This window comes from Macrosteles quadrilineatus, unplaced genomic scaffold, assembly GCF_028750875.1.
Source record: "Macrosteles quadrilineatus isolate MER2022 unplaced genomic scaffold, UCM_ALF_1.0 Scaffold_9__3_contigs__length_116548681, whole genome shotgun sequence".
In the NCBI taxonomy this organism is placed as follows: Eukaryota; Metazoa; Arthropoda; class Insecta; order Hemiptera; family Cicadellidae; genus Macrosteles; species Macrosteles quadrilineatus.
The window spans coordinates 73,671,072-73,694,141 of NW_026542602.1; the positions used below are offsets into that span (position 1 = coordinate 73,671,072).

The following is a 23,070-nucleotide window of genomic DNA, read 5'->3' on the forward strand; positions in this document are numbered from 1 at the left end:
CGCGGGTAACATGCCTGGTGGAACTACAGCTCACAGCATGTTCCGGTTGCCACTCGACTTCGGTGACGGCACCGGCTTTTGGAACATCACCAACGGCTCCCAGCGAGCAGAGCTCATCAGGGCCGCAAGGCTCATTGTCTTTGATGAGGCCCCGATGGCACATCGGTTCGTTTTCGAGGTTCTTGACAGATCCCTGCGAGACCTCATGCGTTCCAGTGAGCTATTCGGTGGTAAAATACTCCTCTGTTGTGGCGACTTTCGCCAGATCGCGCCTGTCGTTGTAAACGCTCGTACTCCAACTGACATTGTTTGTGTCTCACTTCGGGCTTCCCATCTGTGGCAGCATTTCAAAATTTTTGCCCTGACAACAGCTCATCGGACTAGTAGTTCCACAGCCTATTCCGAATTCCTTCTTAGGGTAGGCAACGGAACTGTCAGTTCGACCACTTTCTTGGAGGGACGGAACGAACAAAGTCTAATTCCGCTGCTCGGGATTAGACAAGTGACGTCTTTGACTGATTTGGTCGATTCCGTCTTTCCCGCAAACGTCCTACTCGACTCTGATATGTGTTCGCGACGCGCAATCCTCTCGACTCTGATAGTGAACGTCAAGGAGATCAACGACCACATCTTGAACTCCCTCGACGGTCATCTGTACGAGCTGAGGAGCGCCGACACAGTCGACAGAGAGAACGACGATGGCCTGGATGTCGACGTTCAACTCCTGAACACGGCTACTGGCAAGGGCGTACCAGACCATGTTCTGCGGCTGAAGATCGGTTCTGTTTGCCTCATTATGAGGAACCTCAACATCGCTGAAGGACTCGTCAACGGCACTAAAGTCATCGTAATCGGCATCACCAACCGCCTGATTACAGTGAGACTTTGTAACTATACAGCCCGATGTGTAACTCACTCACTCACTCACTCACGGGGGATACTAATTCTAGACCACTTCTAGATGAGCTAGAGACTTGAAATTTTCGGTGGTTGTAGGTCTAGTGCCCAAACCCCCGGGAAAATTCCAAAAAGTGACATTTTTAAATTTTAACCCCCCCGTAATCTCGAATTTCCCCCCCATGTTATTCTTATGGGAAATAGCATTGAAAATTGCCGACTTTGGTAAGCCCATATGAACATTTTAGAAACGCGCTAGAGACTTCAAATTTGCGTAGTATTGTAGTAAGAGATCTTACGTTACCGGTGGAATATGCAAAAGTCCCATTTTCAAATTTTAACCCACCCAAAAATCCAAAATGGCGGACCTCTGAAAACGAAAAAACACTTTTTTTTTCAACCGGATGTAGCTCGGAAACGGTAAGAGATAGAAAAGATTTGAAAGAATCTTAGCGAAAGGAAATTAAATTTTCTACAAAACCCTGTTAGGCGGTTTCCAAAAATCGGACTCCTTCAGCTTCAAAAAACGCCCTACTTTCAAAATTTGGTAAATTTTTATTAAATTTTTACCGGTTTTCGCCATTTTTTTTTACTTAAATAATTACTTTTCGCGAATATTATTATTGCTTTGTATTCTCCTTGGTTTACTTTAAATTCTACTCCTTTAATGTTTTTTCGTATCTTTACTCCTTAACCCCCAAAACTTAGGTTTAATGTCAAAATTGGAAGGTTTTTTACAACTTTTACAAGCCCCATGTTATTCTTATGGAGAATAACATTGAAAAATGCCGACTTTAGTATGCTCATCTGAACCACTTTGAAACATGCTAGAGACTTGAAACTTGGTAGTATTGTAGTATGGGATCTTACATTACCGGTGAGATTCCCAAAAGTCCCATTTTCTAATTTTAACCCCCCCAAAAATCCAAAATGGCGGACCTCTGAAAACGAAAAAACACGTTTTTTTCAACCGGATGTAGCTCGGAAACGGTAAGAGATAGAAAAGATTTGAAAGAATCTAAGCGAAAGGAAATTAAATTTTCTACAAAACCCTGTTAAGCGTTTTCCAAAAATCGCACTCCTTCAGCTTCATAAAACGCCATACTTTTAAAATTAAATAAATTTCTTTCTAATTTTTACCGGTTTTCGCTATTTTTTCATACTTAAATAATTACTTTTCACGAATATTATTATTGCTTTGTATTCTCCTTGGTTTATTTTAAATTCTACTCTTTTAATGTTTTTTCTTATCTTTACTCCTTAACCCCCAAAACTTATTTTTAATGTCAAAATTTGAAGGTTTTTTTACCACTTTTACGAGCCCCATGTTATTCTTATGGAGAATAAGATTGAAATATAATGACTTTGGTATGGTCATATGAATCGTTTAGAAACGTACTAGAGACTTGGAATTGGGTACTATTGTAGTAAGGGATCATAAGTTTATGGTGAATTTTGCAAAAGTCCCATTTTCAAATTTTAACCACCCTAAAAATCCAAACTGGCGGACCTCTAAAAACGACAACACACATTTTTTTTTTAATCGCCTATAGCTCGAAAGCGGTAAGAGATAGAAAAGATTTGAAAGTATATCCAGGAACGGGAATTAAATTTTATACATAACCCTCTTAGGCGTTTTCCGAAAATCGCACTCCTTAACCTTCAAAAAACGCCCTACTTTCAAAATTTGGTAAATTTTTTAAATTTTTACCGGTTTTCGCCATTTTTCATACTTAAATGATTTGTTTTTGCAAAAATTAATATTGCTTTGTATTCTCCTTACTTAACTTTAAATTTTACACGTTACGTGTTTTTTCGTAACTTTACTCCTTGACCCCCAAAACTTAGGTTTAATGTCAAAATTTGGGCCCCCCCCAATATTATTCCTACAGGTGCATCGGTCTAAATCAATTTTACCTACTTCTAGATTAGCTAAAGATCTGAAATTTTGCTCAATCGTAGGTCTTGCGCCATGGCCCATTTGTATTTACCCCCAACCAAAAAAGGGGGCCTAGGGGCCTCGTATTTTCACCCCCCCCCAATTTTAAATCTTTCCCCCTAATGTTATTCTTACAGGTGCATCGGTCTAAATCAATTTTACCCACTTCTAGATTAGCTAAAGATCTGAAATTTGGCTCAATTGCAGGTCTTGTGCCATGGCTCATTTCTATTTACCCCCAACCAAAAAAGGGGGCCTGGGGGCGGAGCCCCCAGCGAGCCAAAGGCTGCGTCATTACTGTTGTCATATCATAATAAACCAGGATATGATTGAGCCATGCGTTTGGTTTAATTTTTTCCCATCTCCACCCCAAATTCGTGTTTAAACCTGAAATTTTACCTCATTTTCCCTATTTTGGGTGATTTTTACTGCGCAAGGGGTCCATACTTCATGCCAATAATTTTTAACAACCCCCCCGCCCCCGAAGGGGGCCTAAGATTATTTTAAAATATTATTTTACCTGTCTCCAACTCCTAAGACTTTATAACGATGCTTATTGATGTGAAGAAAGTTTTAGATGTTGTGACTTAGCAAATATAATTATTTATCATTACTGGCCCTACATCGAGACTCTAACATGTCAAGACTGGTTTGGTTTGCACTAAACAACCCCCCTATGGAATACTTCGCAACTGCCAAGTTATCACTACGTCTTTTACGCAAAAAGCAAAAATGTTTCCGGACAACATCCTGTCCCCCGTGACAATTTCTCATCACGGCTACTATTAAAAGGGGGCCTGGGGGCGGAGCCCCCAGCGAGCCAAAGGCGAGTCTTATCTTATATATCTTATATCGTATATCTTATATCTTATGTGAAACGTATATATTTCTTTACCACTGACCATGATTTTAGGTGATTAAAATTGTTAAGGATTGATTAGTTTATTAATTACTTAATTATTTATTTATTTATTTTATGGCATGTACAAAAATATTTCTAAGTAACTTCCACTTGAAATATTAGAGCTTGCCTTACTGTTGTCTAAGAAATGGTGTAATTACAAGCCTTTTCAGTTTGGGCTCTTACAAAAATTATAAAAGCGGTTTTGCTGGGTGTGTACATTGTGGACATTACCTCTACTTCCCCTGTCACTTTTCACTAGTTCATTAATTACGTTAGACAGGCTGCTGTTTACTCCAATACTGAAAGGAAAATTATATTTACCCCTCGTCACTGTCAACCGTTAGGTGTTCTGGGCATAATTGGGTCTGAAACTGTTAAATATTCCTCCACTCAAGCGAGGAGTTCTGAGTGCCATTGAAACGTTTTAAACTTTAAACTTATTTAAATTTTAAAATTATACATTTTTAACCTTTTGAAACGTTAGCAGTTTCCATAAACTCCTTATATAAAATTATTCCCGTAACTATATCGACATACTTATGTACATGATATTAGTATTTGCATTAACAAACACTGACTGTAATAAATTATAGCAATATTCTTATAACGTTTAAGTTTTTTTTTTGTATTCTTAAACATTACATGTACGATTAAGTTTACTGCAGGTCACAATATAATGTACGCTGCAATCACCTAAAGCTCTTTCATAATTCATTTTCTGTGGTAAATCCGTTTCAAATTTATGGATTGAACTATTAAACTTCGACTGCCCCTGGAGTTAGTTTCCTTTATTATGAATTGACACCACTAGCTCAGATGAAGCTATTCCTTCTTTCAGTGTTAATGTGCTAAGAATAAAAAAGTTAAATATCAATGAGCTTCATGAATACAGTAGTGAAACAACTAACAAACAGTTGTTGGCTTGGATTGAATTTTTAACGATATGCATTTCAATGCAGTTCTAAGTAAACTACAGTTCTTTGACAACAGACAATTTAATAATAATCACATGAACAGAATATCACTTAACAAGTAGCTATTGAAGTTCAGCAAAGAATCCTTTGGTTTGTTAAGTTCTTTTGTCTTTAGAGACAACGTTAATTTAGTTTTACTTGGCCTCATTGGGCACATTTTATACACGTACGATGGATAAATGTTTGTCATTTAAAAATTAAAATTTTAAGATCATTTAAGCATGTTTATTACTATTTAAGGGCCTTCACATTTTCAGATTTCGAATAACACGCACACAAAAATCTTTCAAAAAATTATCAACAACAAAAAATGTATACCGATAAAACGTGCTACTATAATCTTTGGTAATACAGCCTAGAGTTGAATCACAGAGGAATTCCTGGATCTGTATTTAAAACCTAGGCAAAACCTTTTGACAAAGATTGTTTAGTTCAGTTTGTCAGCGTTAAATAGTGTTACGTCTTGGTATGTCAAAGCAAAACTTATAATAAACTATCCGACCCGTGATAAGTATTCGCACTACATCTTTCTCAAATCCCACTTTGAGTATGTACAAAGGTACAAAACATACAGTTAATTCTGCGTTAGTGCATCGTTGATTTAAGTTTGGGTCCTTACTTCAGGAATAGATGTGGGTTTACATTTTAGATAATTAACCTTTTCAAAACCAAATGTTAAGCTATTTACGTTTTTACATGCTTAACTGGACCTATTTAAACACCATGTTTGAAGTGTAAATACCAACATATTTTACTCTTTTCATATATTATTAAGTATTTTTTGTGTGTCTTCCTATATTTCCTTTCTTCTAAAAGTTAATATGAGCAACCATTCTGATAGATGGCCTTTCACATTATAATGACAACAGTTTTGCCAAATAAATTTTACATTCAGTTCAAATTATTAAATACTCAACGAAGAAAATTCTTTTTCATCGTTAAATTCATATCCTTGTTATTTACTTAATGGTCGATGAATCGGACAATCGCAATAGATTAACTAAATAATTACTTAACTAGAGAAAGAGTTTTGTCAATGAAATGGTTTTAATTATGTGCTGTTTGTAGGTACAAGTTGTAATAAAATTATTTTAACAAATGTAACCTAACATACCAGTATCTCAGCAATATCAATAGTATTGTCAAATTATTATAACATAGAGATGTTTTTTTCCCAGTTGTTCTACAGAATACAATAGTTGCAAAGGACAATGTCCCTCTGCTCCACTGGACAGATGTTTATTATTAATCCACTTAAGCAGTTTTCATCGTCTTAAGCCTTCTCTCGTCTAATACAAGATTCAATATTAAGCCACTCAAGACGCAATATAACACAAATACACAATATGAGAACTTCAGAAGCAATTGAATCATAAAATTCAACATTCAAAACAGTCCATAGGTTTATTGCATTTTCAATTGAAGTACACAAAATATAATATTTTTTTTATATATATATGGTGCTAGTGTATTCCATGTTACTTCCATTTACGTATACGTTTGTGTCCTTATTCACCTACGCCAAATTTCAAACATGTAACTATATATATCACCTTAAAGATTGGTAGCTCTGTAAATATCATACCTCGTTCAAACAGAGGTTTTATATCTTACAAAGATCTTACCCATGTGAAGTAAATTACTAAGCTTGCGGCAGGCGACAGCAGTAATGAACTATCTAGTTCCAGGTGCAATATGTCTCCGTATATTGCAGGATCTGTAGGTATATTTCTCCTACAATTGCCAACCAGCGTCTAATAATACATCTAACTACTTGCACAGCTGCTTGGCATATTGATTGGAAACAAGATAGGCAATTTAAAGATTTGAAATAGCAGATGCTTTTTGTTTCAAGTGTACAGGGTGGTTATAAATTATTGGATACATTTTAAAATTAAATAAATAAATAACCATGAAACGACGAAACAATAATAGTGTTTCATTAAATAGCTAACAGTTTCATACAGTACAAAAACAGGTTTTATGTAAATGTCAGTAACTGTAACAAGTTATTTTAAAAAGTATAAAAGAATCACCTGAACAGTGAGTGTAAGTTAATCGTGACATAATCAGCTGGGCAACAATGGACCTTTATTAACCTTAAAATGTATCAAATAATTTATCGGAAAGTAAATAAAGATACGTCTTATAACACTCAAAACATATATTTACGCTTATACTGTTACTCACAAGACGGTTAATATACAAAAGATGGATACACTTAGTGATCGATTTCGATTGGACACTCCAATCATCATCAGACTCAATAGATCTATCACTACTTACCATCTTTTGTATATTAACCGTTTTGTGAGTAACAGTATAAGCGTAAATATATGTTTTGAGTGTTATAAGACGTATCTTTATTTACTTTCCGTAAATTTAATAACGCGTACAGTAAAGAAGTTATTTAATAAATTAGGTACCTTCCTGTTAAAGGGAACATTCATTATTATCGATGACTTTTATCTCGATATATCGATATTAACAAATCGATACATATCAGCTGACAACTACGATAAATATTGTTGAGTATCAACAAACAATAATGAAATGAAATGTTTCCAAAAATATAACCTAACATAACTAACCAAACTTGCTGTAACATTTAAAAATTCCGTGTTTAACTTGCCTTTTCTATTATCAAACCCAAACGGTATTTTCAAATGGTACAGCAAGTATGATTGGTTATGTTAGGTTAGCTTAGAACAGTTTCATTTCTTAATCCATATAATAGACTATTTTAGCCTAATCAAGATCAGTTAGTTGTTGTCAATTAATGGATCGGAAAACAAAAATATCGATATATCGAGAAAAAAATCATCGATAATAATGAATGTTCCCTTTAACAGGAAAGTACCATAATTTATCACCACCCTGTATTTTTGATTAGAAATATATTCCAACTGCGGATAAGTTATGTTTTTATATAGGTTTTGTGTTCAATGATTTTTATTTTATGTAAATTTATGATCACATTAGACATACACAAATCCAAACGTACACATGGCTATTAATAGCAATACTTATGTATTGCGACTTGGAGTATTTACCGCTTTGGAACACAGAAACCTCGTCATCGTAATGGTTACATGTAAGAACCGTTTCTTTGCTGAAGTCAGTTAATATTAAAAACTATATTTTTTCCACATCAGTATAATATACTTTTAAAGTTTAAAACAAATGAAAAAGTACACCTTTCACATGTTGCTGGGATAAATATATAAATTTACTATCACCGTAAGATCCGTGTGAAAACATTGAAGGCCATAGACGAAGCCCTGAGTAAAAATATCAAGCCAAATATCGGCTTGGATTTATAAAGCAAAGCTGTATTTACTTCTTGTATTAGGGAATTGATTCTCTAGACTAAGAGCATCGTCTGGTTATTGGTAACCTTTTACAAGATTACATTTAGTACTCTCGCCCAATACTGGGAGTAGAAATAGGAAATAGTATTGTATATAATTTATTGGCTTAGTATACACTTGTGTATACACGTTTTCCAAGTAATGTGTTCTGTAAACTGAGATTTTCTGTGACACTCCCTAAAACTTAAAAGTTATGAGTGTTTTCTCTTAATGGCTTGTAATGATAGTTAATTTACGAATGCACGATAAATATCAGTAAGGCCTTCGTAAATACGCAGGGTCTTCCAAAAGTTAAGGAACTCGATTTTTCCTTTTACTAGATAATGCAACAGAGAATTGCACACAAATACTACTTTTTTGCTTTAATATGAATTGTTTCTATTACCCTGTGGACAGTCACAAGGAATTGGATGAAAATCTGAAATTAGAGCACACAGTATAACGATTAGCAGCTTTGTTCAATAGTTTTTTGTTCGTGATTTAATCCACCGCGATTTAAACTATGATGACCCGAATGAGGGTCGGTCTGCGGCTTCGTGTTTTCCAATACAGACCTTTAAATTTAATGTACTGTACTAATCTAATCATGTTCTCATTTAAGAATTCAATTATACTCCTGGGGAGTCCAAGACAAATTCATAGAAGTTCATAGAAATTCATAGAGTATTTTATTGAAAAAGTATTAATACAGGCCAAAAACCATTATGTAAAGTAATCATTTCCAAAGCTTTGTTGGATTATCTATAAAGCAATACGGTTTGAGAACCGCATGTTGCCGCATGATGTTGCTCCAATAAGTTCTAAAATTAAATGATTTTCTCTAGGGGTATTTTTCAAATTCACTCCAACTTAATCCTCCTTACATTTTTCTTTTTTAGCGAATTCCCTTATAGGGAAGTAGCTATTACCGTAGGTGGGACCGTAAGATCTAATCCCGGGAGCGATTTACTTTTTCATTGTGATATCCCCAGAGGCCAAAACCATTCGTTAAAATGTATATACAGGCTGTCCCGGAACTGTCTACCAATATTTTAGGGCATTGCTCCTGGGTAAGAAACATACCTAAATATCATATTTAAATTAACCGGAAGTCCTTAGTTACTCACACAGCCGCCATTTTTTTCAGTTATTATTTTTTTTCTAAAGAATGGTTAAACATACGAAATGAAAACTTTGCACAAACGTTTATGACAACTAATTAAAGCCACCAAAAAAGTTTGAAGATTTTTCAAATTCATAAAACGAAATGGCGGCCATTCAAAACTTTGTTTCTTAAATAACTCAAAAACTGTTGATTTTACCAAAATTTTAATAACTTTTTTGAGGCAATGTTATTAAAAATCGATTGACACCTTATTCTTTAAGATCGGACTAGTATTAACTGAGATATGGCAGTTTTAGTGATACGTGACCGCTTTCAGCATGCGCTGCAAGTAACCTCCAGCGGTCACGTATCACTAAAACTGCCATATCTCAATTCAATCTTAAACATTAAGGTGTCGATCGGTTTTTAATATCATTGCCTTAAAAACGTGATTCTCGTAATTTTTTTGTAAAATCAACGGTTTTTGAGTTATTTAAGAAACAAAAATTTAAATGGCCGCCATTTTGTTTTATGGATTTGAAAAATCGTTATAATTTTGTGGTAGCTTTGTCTAGTTGTCATAAATGTTTGTGCAAAGTTTCCATTTCGTATGTTTAACCATTCTTTAGAAAAAAAATAATAATTGAAAAAAAATGGCGGCTGTGTGAGTAACTAAGGACTTCCGGACAATTTAAATATGATATTTAGGAATGTTTCTTACCCAGGAGCAATGCCCTAAAATATTGGTAGACAGTTCCGGGACATCCTGTATATGTTTATATACAAAAACAATCTTTACCCCATAAAACACCCCGTAAACCCCGTTCCCATAGTCCGATCATGCTGATTCACAAACTCATACAAGTTTATCCCACCTTACACCTTCAAATCAAATTTCAATAAATTCGGACCAAAATGTAAGGCGGGATAAACTTGGATGGGCATGCGAATCAGCATGAACGGACTATGGGAACGGGGTTTTAAAGGGTGTTTTATGGGGTAGTATTTTATTCTCATTTTTGACCCGCAAAACAAGAAAATTCCCAATTTCTTTCTAGACCTTTTTAAAGAGCTTAAAAAAACAAATAATTCATCCTATCAAAGTGTTTTTGTACAATTATTAGTTACGGAAAAAATTTAAAATTGTAATTTAAAAACTCCCATGTTGCCCATGTTTGTTTATGGATATATTTTGATCAAACATGACGAATTTATTTGTTTTATACTAAGCTATTAGTATTTTATAAAAATTCCCACTTAATTAGTTTCATTGTAGCAGCAAACCTAGGTACTCATTAAACCTAATGTTATTTAAATGGATTTAATTGAAAATCAATTCAGGCAAATGGAAATTTGCTTAGAAGTCAGGATTGCTGTGGCGGGGATATTTTTATACTATTTACCAGAGCAAAACGACAGATTTCAAATTTATTCTAGGTCAAATGTTTCCCCCTAAAATTGTCCTTTCACAAAATATTGTATAAAAATCTGTAACAACAGTTGAAAAGCACAAAGAGCAAGTAGCACATCCTAGAGGGGTGCAAAGCTCTTTGCTGGCAGTGGCTGCAGCCCTTTGTTGACTAGATGGCTTTTCAATTTAATTTCTTTTGGTAAAGTGACGCGAAAACCACTGTAAATACAGACCTCCAGTTTCCTCCTTTCGAGGTCTCTGCATTGTAATCATAAAATGTAGTTTCCTTGTTTTCCCAACGATTATTTTATAAATTTTAATTTCCCATTGAATTGATTTATTTTGATATTATATACGTGACTGAAAGTCGAAATATTGAGATAAAAAATATTGTATACTCGAATGTCAGTTGAGAAAGTTTTTTCAAAGATTGAACAACAATTGTATGATAAGAAAAATACTTAGAACATAGATATATAAGTTATTTATTATAATTTACTATTATTATCTTAGTGGCTATAGCCTGATACAAAGTATATTATTTAGGAAAACTGGTTTTTAAGTCTTATAATTTATGTTTAAATATAGACCCACAGCAAGAGTTTTATCAAATAAACCTGTATTGATCGGTTTGTTGCCTCCGCTCCACTATATATTAGTGCTTTAGTATTCCCATTGGATTAATCAGCACATTTGCTGTCAACATCACCTTAGATAAAATGGTTTAATAGTTATAAATGTACAATATCAAACTTAATAAAGCCTTTTTCATGCAATATATTTTTACCATAAAGATTGGATGAAAATGAAAATAACAATTAGATTTTGATGATATCATTTTTTAAATATCTCAATTTTTAAATATTTTGGAAATGTTTTCATTATTCATCCAATGATATTCAACACGAAGTTTGAAACTGATCGTAAGGGGTGGGGTCTCTGCCAAATAATTGTTTTTGGGAATGAATTTGAGAAAATTAAGTAGACTAGACGTCATACAGCTTCCCCGACAGTTAGTTGGTCGAAATATTTCCTAGCTTAAATTACAAATCTGAAAAGGACTGTTCTAAATTAATATTCTTTTGCAATTGATAATATCTTAACTAATTTTAGTGTAGCGTATGTTAAAATAAATGTTTAAAAAATTCAACTAGTAGTATAAAGATCTTACCTTATATTATATGATTCTTTCAGGCATATAAGCACGTCTATCAATTAACCCTTGGGCCTTGACAACGCCAAGAGCAACAGAATAACTAAACACACACGCACATTCCGGGACGTTTTAAATACATGATTTATCTGCACTAGACAACGCAGAGGTAACAGGTTAGTTAAATGTCTGCCACAAATGCCTGTTATCCTACACATCAAACAACGTTAACTGCCAACGCAGCTTCATGTTCATTATCAGGCAATTCCAAGCTGCTCATATAGGTATTTAGAAATCACAACATTTTTAATCACTCAGTTTAAAAAATTATAACAAATAAATATGACCATGGGAAACATATGCTATCAAGATTACACGTTGCTTAAATGCATTACTTTACCTTTTACCTTAGCAAATATCCCAGAACATATCCCCATAACCTTTATAAAAAATAGTTTAAAACGTTTCAAGGCGTAACAAAATGAAAATGGTTGAAAAGACGAATTATTAATATGTTCATATACATAATGTATAAGCACATGTACACATCTCGTAATATACCTATTTGGGTCAATTTCACCTTATCAAATGTCAAATTCATTTGTCTAGCTGTAATTTGGTCATAAACGTATGACAAGTCACTGCACGTACACATTTCTGTGTTCATACAATCACTACACACATTACTGCACTACCTCACCGCTTTTAATATGTTATATTATGAAATCAGTTGAACATGTCAATATTAAAGAAACGGATAATTAGTCCTAATGGGGTTAGATTTTATTTTAGGGGTTGGCACTTGCCTTTTTGGTCTACTTTCAATAACAATATATTATTACATTCAAGAAAGAACGTCAGAGGTTCGTGAGACTATTAGCATACATGTTTTTGATAACCGGGAAGAATACTGTGTCATACTAGAATAATATGTTATTAAGATTACAAGATTACATTAAATTCCGTTAGTTCCGAATCCAGAAAAACAATATCGGAGAGTCTGTTTTCTTATGGAAATCCTCATTCATTAAAGTTGAAAAGCGACGAATATAGTACATTAGTAAAGTAATAGATTGGAAAGTGATTATTACCCAAGGAAAGGAGGGTTCATTGATTAGGAAATAGAAATTGATTTTCGTATCCTTGGAAACTAATGCAAATATTTAAGAACTAAAAAGTTTACAGCTACAGCAAACAAAGCAAAATTGTTGTTGATGAATCAAAAATCAAATACAAATGTACGAACGACAAAATCAAAAAAGGTTTGGTCAAGATTTTGAAGTAAAGGGTCATTCCAAAACACGTGGACTCACACTGTTCAACAAACCAATAGCCACCTTGCTCAGTAAGTTATATAAATTATCTGTTAGGTTGTATAGCTGATTATTCTGAAAACAAATTGTTTACTCTCAATCGTTCTGTAGAACCAATGAAGAACAATATTTTACTCGATTGTTCTCAAGATTACAGTATCCTTGAAACTCATAAAAATGTTCACTTGAATATTAGACTAGAGTAAATATGGAAGTTCAGATATAAAATTGTTGTCACAATTCTATATGTTTAGGAGGATTATTGGATACAACAGGAGAGGACTATAAAACGATTCTAAGGATAAAAGGAAGAGGGAACTCTGAACCCTGTCGTTGGTCTTGAGGATCTCCAAATTCTTCTTGGACTTCACACCGGAGAGAGCTACTACCTTAAGATAAGTGCATTATGTGTTTCTTTAATTTATACTGTAAATTACTTTTAACTCTCAACATAATTCACGGAGTCTACACATTGGATAACTGACATAACAAGTACCTGCTTCGTAGAGAATGTCACATAGAAACATATGACATGAACATAAACATGAACATGAACATAAATGAAGCATATGTGACGATAGCTAATATGGATAGCTTCGTCAGTTATCCAGATAGCTCTCATACTTTTCGACTGGTCGCTGGCAATTTCAACAGCTTCCAAAAAGAAACCTGCAGCTACAAATCAGGAAGTTGTACATTTGTCAGTGGCCAGGTATCCTGCCTCATGATCTTCAGGATAGGGCCCTTGATAGTTTCATTAACACTACAGAACATATGCAACATGTCTATCTTGATTGTAAGTGTACACAGTACTAATCATTGTATGGTTTTCCAGCCCATGGCGAGGAGATCAACCAATACCATCGGATAAAGTCGACCAACTCCCAGGGACTCTGTGACCGGAGACACTGGATCATCTAGTAGAAGGAGATGAAAGCTATGGACCATCGCAGATGACAGGCAGCAAGCACGCAAACATTAGATGAGTGTCTACAGGCTCCTATTGTGGACTTGGCAGTATTGTTTGGATCTTCTAAGGCTATCACTACTAAGGCATGAGGAACTAGAACTTCCACTGAAAATAACAACCTGTAAAGAAGTCCCTGAAAAACACTGGAAGAGAAACTACAGATGCCTACTCACCTACACACAGATAGGCACAATCTTCAAGGCACAAGTTCGCATACATTGTATCTAATAAAGCATGTAAAAAACGTTATCATGGTATTTACTTTTTTTGAAGCTAAGGTACTTGTACTCAGAACCTTATTTTATCTTGAATAATTAATAAGTAGTAACATTAAAAAATAAGGAAATGGCTTCATTTGGTTACATATACAGTACATTGGTTGGCCCACCAACAAGTTGACTTCTAATTATGTAAATTTTGAAGCTCTATAGAAATTTCTGAATGCATAGGGTTGACTGAACATCTTACTAATATTATAATATTCTATATAATCATTTTGGTACCGTAACTAAAACTGTCACTCCAAAAAATAAACTATCCGTAAAACTATTTGCCGGCCTTGGCTCTACACAGTGTGGTTCCACAAGTGGTTTCAAAGACTACTGTGAAAACGTAACTAATGAGTTAATAAATTATGTTACAAATATATTTAAAGCAGTTTTTACTTGACAATTCAAGACTATTCGACCATACTGCCAATAAAGATTGAATAAAGGCTGAAAGTGCCTTCAAATCCTTTTAAGATAATGAGGATCGCCAAAGCTGGTTGGTAACTATGTTAATGTCTCGCGGTCGCTTTAGACGGATTTATTCCATGAAATGTCACCAGGTTTTCATTTTTTAAGTATTCACTTGTTGTTATTCAATTGTTATTCACTTTAAAATATGAATTAATCCCTGATATTGTTGAAGATATAATATTTTGTTTAACCTAAAACTAACTAGACCATTATAAATGTTTTATAATAAATATGAACTTTATTTCTACTTAGTCTGTTATTTCATCCGTCAAGCCCTAACATTTTAGTTTAGGACCGTTGTTTTTCATAATTTCTATCAATGGCATTGTGAGCAACACAATTGGATCGAAATAAATTATTTTCTAAGCTGATAAACTCTATTTAAAAAAATCAGAACTTAAATAACTGTATTCCTCTTCAGGAGGACCGGGATCGTTTGGTAAGTTGGAGCAGGCTTAAAGTTTCACACGGATAATTATGTCGTAAGGTTGCTTAGAAAATCATAACTTTTCAGTATAAAATGAATGTAGCAATTATAAAATTCCGTTTTAAAACTAAACTAAAGAACTTTAACTTACAATGAATACCAAGTTTCCATATACAGACTATATAACTGATTCCTGTAATATGGCCTATATAAAAAGTTTTATATTCAAATATGGTAGTTTTCTGAAAAACATTCATAGGCTTACTTCTTTATTTCACCTTGGTTAGGTTTGAACTGAAAATCAGCACAGTTATCTGGTATCTCCATCATGCATATCTCATTAAAATTATAGGAAAAAGTCTAATTGAATTTCAAGCCAATTTATGTTAAGATGTTGCTATTTCACATATCGGTTTTAATGGCATACATTACTAAATATGTTCAAAATAAAGACCTTTAAGAGTCAGTGGGATTTACTAATGCTGAGATTTCTCTATAAAATGGTCCATGGTAGTTGGTAATAGCGAGATCTTATCACTGTTATCTTTTCTCGTGCCTCGTCCTTCGTCCAGAGACCGAACTTGCATGGTTGTCACAGAAAAGCGATGTGTTCAATACGAGCATAGCTTTTTTCGCAAATCTTTTAAAGAAAAATGTATTGAAAGATTAATTTACTATACTGTTGAGGATGACTCAATTTAATTTTATCTGATGTTTTTCAATTTAATTCAAACAGCTGATCTCCTTCGTTTGGTTATTTGTTCATGTAAACATAACTTTTGTTAAAACATTATTTATTTATTTGTGTTGTTGCCTGCAAGGTAAAGGTGAAAGGACATTATTATATGTGTCTCACGAAGTATGAATTATGTGAGTTAAACATTCACATGATAATAATGTGAATTTAATGTGAATCAAAAGTGATATCATAATAAATATTTAAAACAAGTAAATTTGAAACAATCATTGATATAAATATTACCGCATGGAAATATTATACGAAAATCACACCTAATTTCTTTAATAAAGTCATTATTTCACTGTGAAGTAGGGCAGCTATTTACCAAACCAATAAAATATATTTAAAAAACTCTCACTATAATTTATTTTTGTTAGGATTAAGTAGTAATGCAGTTAATAATTAAGTAATCTTTCCAAACACAATCAATTGTCAATCTCATATCGCATTGTATACAATGTGTTAAGTGTTTGGTCACATAGAATTCAAACGCAGCAGTCTAAACCATCTCCTTTTCTTTAGAAATAACAGACGATGTACACACCTAAAACGCACAGCGGTCCTCTGGAAGACTAATAGAAGCCATTTATCTTGGTTTACCTCTGCTCGGCGAGCCTTAAAAATCACTGCAAAGGTAAAATAACCTTGTAGTTGGTTTATTTGAATTGTAATTCGATTCACTGCTCGCACCGAAGCAAAATGTATGGAGTTGAATCAGCATTGTATTATTGGAGACAAATAACATTCATTTCCTACCGGTAATGATAATAGTTTGTTTATTTACTTTGAAGATATCAATAACTATATTGGTATGTAATTTGTTACGTCAGTACAGTTTTTCGTAACGCACACTTTAGCGTATTTTAAGATGAATGCAAATGAAGTGCGAGTCAAAATATGACCTGTATAGCTTTGTAACTGACGAAGACCAGCTGACTAAGACCAGCTGTTTCTTAACAGAACCAATATACGGAGGCAGGTAAACATGGTGGACAACAGCTGGAATTCCTTATCAATATAATTAAAGCTAAAAAGAATGTAACAAGGATACTAAGTAAAGAACAGACCTTTCTTAAAACAGTATTTTTTTTTTGCCAAAATCATTCTAAATAGTTTCTTTGTGAGAGCAAAATATCACAATATCATAATAAACCATATATACCGAACACAACCAAAATTGACGAGACACGAAAAGAATTAAGATATTTTTTCCATGTTTACTTCCAAACGGAAGGTTAATTTACCGAATGTTTTCAGAAATGGGTTAACACCATGGAAATTACAACTAACTTTGCTTGTCTCTTTTTACGCAGCTCATTAATGAATTTAGACGGGTCAAAGTTAGCAGCAATTCTAATGGAAAAACTAAATTTATCCCTCGTCAATGTCAGGTGTTACGTGTTTTAGACATTAATGGTTCAAAAACTGTCAACATCCCTCACCAGAGAATTAAAGTCAATTTTTGCAATCAAGTTCAAGTACCTTCTAACCACATAATCGTGACTTTATAAACCACTTTTAGTAAAAAATGACTTTTAGAGTTTCAAAAACAAGTTTCTGGAAACGTGTCAAACTATTCTATCTAGAATAAAAGTGACTGTGGGATTTTATAAAACTTACATAAGGGAAATTTGAATACTGTAGTGTGTTATGAGGTATAACGTAAGTTAAGTATGGTCTGTGTGGATAGGGGTTTTTTAGACATATTTTGTTACAACTTTGTTTGGTGTTAGGATGTAATACTTTTCATAATTTGGACAATTTTCTTTCCCACTGTTGCAACTGTGTTCACGTTTTGACTACGATTGTTTTTTTTTATGTTTCAATGTATAACTCACGAATAAGGATAAATAATGTAAGTTACCCATTCTATCTATGGCTGGAATTTACAAAACTATAATATATACATTCCTTAAAAATGTAAATTTATAACGAATAAAAGACTTTTCTCAAACCACATTCTAAAAATAATCGCCAAAATAAACATATCAAGAGGCTATTGATATTCATCAAAGGATTCTTGGTAAATTCTTCTGTCTTAGAGACGAAGTTGGAATTAATTTGACAGGCCTCTTCGGGGGCAGTTAAGAAAGTTAGGTTGGATAAATGTAAATTTCTAAAAAGGGTTGAAATTAACATTGTATTTCAACATCATTATATTTTAAGTATCCCTTTAACCTTAGTTTTTTGTGTAGTACACTTTCTTAACCTTATTTGTGTGCTTTTAACCTTACGACGACCATTCCATGGACAAAATCAATGCTACGTTTAATCTGAAGATGTGTTAATTTGAACACGAAACAGTTGTAGTCAACCAAGAAGTTCAGAAGATTGAAGACAAAGTACAACACAAACAATAAAATATAACACAAAGTTTAAAATAGTTTTTTTTATACTACAAATACTAACGTCGTCAATTTAAGATTTAAATAATTATTTTTAAACGTTCATATTACTCTCATTGGTTCGAAGGTTCGTAGTTTTTTGTCTATTAGTTGTAAAAAAATCGTTTTTCCCAGTTAAAACTAAGCGATTGTCAACATGTGGTTGTAGACATAGTGATATGTATTAATCTTTAAAATAATCTAAAGTTGCTCTTTAAGCATTTTGTATTCAAGATGAATCATTCTACCTTCCTGCCAATGAAGGTTTAATAAAACCCAAAGGCGACTTCAAATCCTTTTAGGATAATGAGGCCAGCAAAACCTGGTTAGTGTATCTGACATGGGGTTGCTTCCGATGGATTTTCTTTTAAAAACCTTTATCAGATTTATAATGTTTCACTGGCTTGAGTAGTAATTAAAACTCACCTTTATTTCAAAACATAAACTAACTAGTTATTATTGGGGCTGGTTCATTTTTAATGTTATTCATCGTTACAGTAAACTCATTATAAAACCATCATCATTAATCTTTATCGGTGTTTTTGTTACCTATACAAATCAGACGTTATGGTTCGCTACAGATTTTTTTTGGTGGTTTAAGCAACGATTTCGTAAAGATAGTTTTAAAGACACGAGTAGAAAATTTTAGGTACCACGAGTCTTGGCGAGTAACTTAAAAACTTCTACGAGGGTCGTTAACACTATTTACGCGGGTTGCCTACACTACTTTACGGTTTGTGACAGCACTAAAAAATCTGTTTTCTGGACGTATGGCCATGGTTGGTATATCCTAGGCGTGCGCTTGGTTGATCACTGACAGGTGTGCGTGTGTGTGTGCTAGTTCTTGCGAGTGTGTGTTGTGTGTGTGCGTGTACGTGTGTAGGTGTGTGTGTGTGTGTGTGTGGGTGTTTATGTAAGGTGGTATGTTTTAAAAGTTTATTGTTTCTTTTTACATTAAATATTGTAAATAGATTATAGTATTTTATTTGTATTGTACATTGTTTTGTTTTATTTGTATGTTTAGATTTGTATAAAAAGGTTAAGTGTAAGAGAGGGCCATGTGGCCCTAACTTTGCCTGACTAAATAAATCATTTTCATTCATTCATTCATTCATACTTTACCTACGACAATGTTTTAATTAACAAACATCACCCATAACTTCTAAGAGAGGTTATGATTTCATTTATAACCTCTCATTGCCTCTGACAGTGATGCAATGAAACATTGTACCAAACACTAGTTATTTGTACAACCAGTGAGCAAAGTGAGCAATTGACTCACGAGCCGTAGGCGAGTGAGGAATGGTTTCTCGAGTGAGGCAACAGCACTTTGCACTCGAGTTGCACATTGTATTTTTCCTACAGTTACCATAAAACAAATAAATTGGTAAAGAAACGTAACATATTTTTACACAGAAGTGAACTTTTAATATGACATTTAATGATACAACAGTACAACAGCTGACCAGCTGATTTACTGCCAGTAAACGTATTTCGCGCGCATACGACCTTGTCTGCATGTTACGAGCTCACTATTTCGTGCCTTCACGTTGCTAATCTGGAGTGAGTGAGACAAAGTAATTAGAGTGAGACAATGTTAACATTGTCTCACTGATAAGCGAATTGGCCACTTTGCTTTCTCAAATCAGTGAGAGAACATGTACATTGTTATGTATCTGTAGGAAATAATTATTGCACCACTCAACAATTAAATTGGCCCGAACAGCTGATTAATTGAAGTTAGAATCATTACAATTTTACTTTTTTCTCTCAATCCTTGAACCTCATTGGTCCGTTACCCGTGTTGTTATAAGTAAAACTATGCTGTTATGAAAGTAAACAATGCTGTTATGCAAAACATTTCAATTCTAAGAACTGAAATGAAACGGCTACTTTAAAAAATGGTCGTAGATGAAATGTTTTAATTATTGTAGTTTTTATTTTCTTAATAACTAGATCTGTTTCATATTTTTTAATACAGAATGAACTACAAACCTTTAAAGAGGATATTTGAGCAATAATGGCCTATACAAGAACATTATTTAACAAGAGGCTAATGAAGTTTGCTCAAAGGATCCTTTGCTAGGTTCTTCTGTCATAAAGACAAAGTTGAAATTAATTTGGTCTGACATCTCAGTTTGGAGACTTCCTGATGGTAATTTTGCATGGGTCTCAATAAAACTTTCACGAATAAAGAATCAAAATTATTTTTTATCTTTGATTTTTTTACTTTCGAAGAAATTTTACATTCTTTGTTGTTGTCCAAGTAGTTACAAATGTTCTATAATAACAAAAATTACGTTTTACCATACAGCTGAACTCTGTAAAAAAAATCCTAGATTTTTCACGAGTATACTGAATCGGAAATAAAACAACAGAAAATAGCTTATGAGTAAAAGACACTTGTACAGTTTATTTAAATTGAATTGTGTATAGTTATGTATCAAAAAAAAGTTTTACCTATATAAAACTTCTAACAAAGTTTAGGTTAGTCTAAAATAACCTCAATAATTCAGTTGGAAAAGACAATGATTTTAATACAATTGTATCCCTTAAATAATCTTTTGTTCAATATTCCCTAATGTTTTGAAAAGAAACCATAACCATTATAACATGGCGTTTTATTAGACGTGCACCCTTAGTTTGCCACTTCAGCTAATCGTACTAACTATCAGAAGTAATCCAAGAGTTTTTAAAATGTTGAGTTATTACGTTAAATATAAATCACTTCACAATGTTAGGTAAAATGTGGTGGATCATTTAAAGCAAGCTATGACCAGATAAATGTTACTAATTTTATATAATGTAATACTAAGAACCTTAAAAGCTCATTTGATTTTAATTTTTTAAACGGTCTATCATTTTTAGTTTGTGTACACTATCTGTTACAATAGTTTGGGGATACAGTATTAAGTACATAAACAATAGCTTTTCAAAGTCAAAAAATTGGCAAATGTAGCAGAACATACCTCAGCAATGTCCATTTTGTCGAATAATGCTAAAACCAATATATGCTGGCCCAGTTACTCTACAGCATGGTTACAAGGGACAATGTCCCTCTGCTTCACTGGACTCATGTTTAATATTAATCCACTTATGCAATTGTCATCATCTTATCCCTTCCCCTTCCAATCTTTTTATAGCACTACTATGAGGCTTGAGAACTAATTATATTCTGCACTTCACTTTGTATATATAATTGGTATCTAGTTTTTAAATCCAAACCTAAACATACATGCTGACAATGGCTCTTATAAAAATTAAACTTTTATTTTATTAAATTACATCCATAATGAGGTAACTATCCAATATACTGGGGCCAGTCAGACCTTAATGCACATCAGGTGATTGTTCAAACAGAATAATCTTCGTCGATATAATGAACTATGAATGGTTTTTGAACCTACTTGGCTGTTACTTTACTAAGAAGTAGTAAGTGAATTAATTTCCTTAAAATCCTATTGGGTTACAACATGTGAACATCCAAGAGAAATGCTTTGTGTTTCTGGCAATGTTTTAATGCAATTGCATCCCTTGAATAATGTTTTGTTCGATATTATTTAATGTTATGAAACAAAACCATAACATACAACATGGTTTAGAATTATTAGACGTGCCCTTAAGTTTGCAATTTCAGCTGATCATCCAGGCTATAAAAAATAATCCTATATTTTTCTACTTTTTATGTTATCATGTTAAATGTAAACCACTTCACAATGTAAGGTACATTTACCTGAGCCAGAAAAAATATATAAAACTAAGTAGTCTGATCATTTTTATAATCATTGGTGGTGGGGTTCTTCTTACCTCAATCCAAAAGAACAATTGGAACAACTACCAACATAGTCTACATACCTACTATATTTCTTACTCATGTAAAGTATAAATTACCAAGCTTGCGGCATGCGACAGTAGTAATGAACTATAAAGTTCCAGGAGCAATATTACCCAGTATATTGCAGAATTAAGGAAAACGGTATATTTAAACAATTGCCCATGAATGTCTACCGATATTTCAAATTGCTTGCTCAGCTGCTTGGGATGTAACAATTACAAGACTCAACTTGTTCATTACGTGCTGCGGTATTAATGTATTTAATGTGGCAGAAGACATTATTTTGGGAGCTTTTAGCATAACTTTATTGGTTGTACAATGACAATTACATACCTGTTACAAGCAAGCAAAGTAATATTGTTTGAGTGGTGAGATATAAGTTAATAAATAATAATTATTGTAAAATGAATTATACTTGATTTAAAACTGTTTCAATTATAAATAATCCAAGAAAGTATTAACTTTTAAATGGCATTTTGATAATTTAGTTAATTTTTTTGATTTTATGGATTAAAAGAACATATTGATTATGACCTGCATCAATATTTTTGCATGATAATAAAGTAAACTTGGATCCATGCACATGTTGATTCTAAACTAGGTTTTTACCCGATTTCACTGTTTTAAAGCTATCAATTGTGTAATTTTTGTTAACATTCCTTTTCTTTGTTTTAAATGTCGGTATACTTATTCATCTATTAAATTTTGTTCTTCTGACGAAGTTGATTCATCCATATCTAAGCTAGTGATTTAGTCATAGTATATATGCTCATTTTTTTACAGCAGTTTAAGATAAATATTTCAGAAGGAAACTATGAAGTAAAAGCTATTACCAGTTACTTCTGTTTGTGCCATTGTTCTGGAAATTAATAATTGGTCCAGTTGCATCTGTTTCTGTGATGAAAAACGTATTATCATTGACTATACAC

The 23,070-nt window shown here is 33.2% G+C and overlaps 2 protein-coding genes across 4 annotated transcripts in view; one reads left to right on the forward strand and one right to left on the reverse strand.

The window, feature by feature from the left end:
• LOC129004136 (calcitonin gene-related peptide type 1 receptor) overlaps positions 1-23,070 on the reverse strand; it is a 235,507-nt gene that overhangs the window by 204,327 nt on the left and 8,110 nt on the right. The gene's annotated exons all lie outside the window — the stretch shown is intronic.
• On the forward strand, positions 11-13,967 carry LOC129003577 (uncharacterized). The gene is made up of 2 exons (XM_054431874.1): positions 11-887; positions 13,882-13,967. Exons 1-2 carry the CDS (start codon positions 11-13, stop codon positions 13,965-13,967), a joined length of 963 nt encoding a protein of 320 aa, XP_054287849.1.

What these genes read in the sequence shown, in the direction of transcription:
- LOC129003577 (XM_054431874.1), top strand. Translation starts at nt 11, where the DNA reads ATGCCTGGTGGAACTACAGCTCACAGCATGTTCCGGTTGCCACTCGAC. An exon ending in CCTGATTACAGTGAGACTTT is followed by an intron (nt 888 to 13,881) that starts GTAACTATACAG and finishes ATGGTTTTCCAG; the next exon opens with CCCATGGCGAGGAGATCAAC.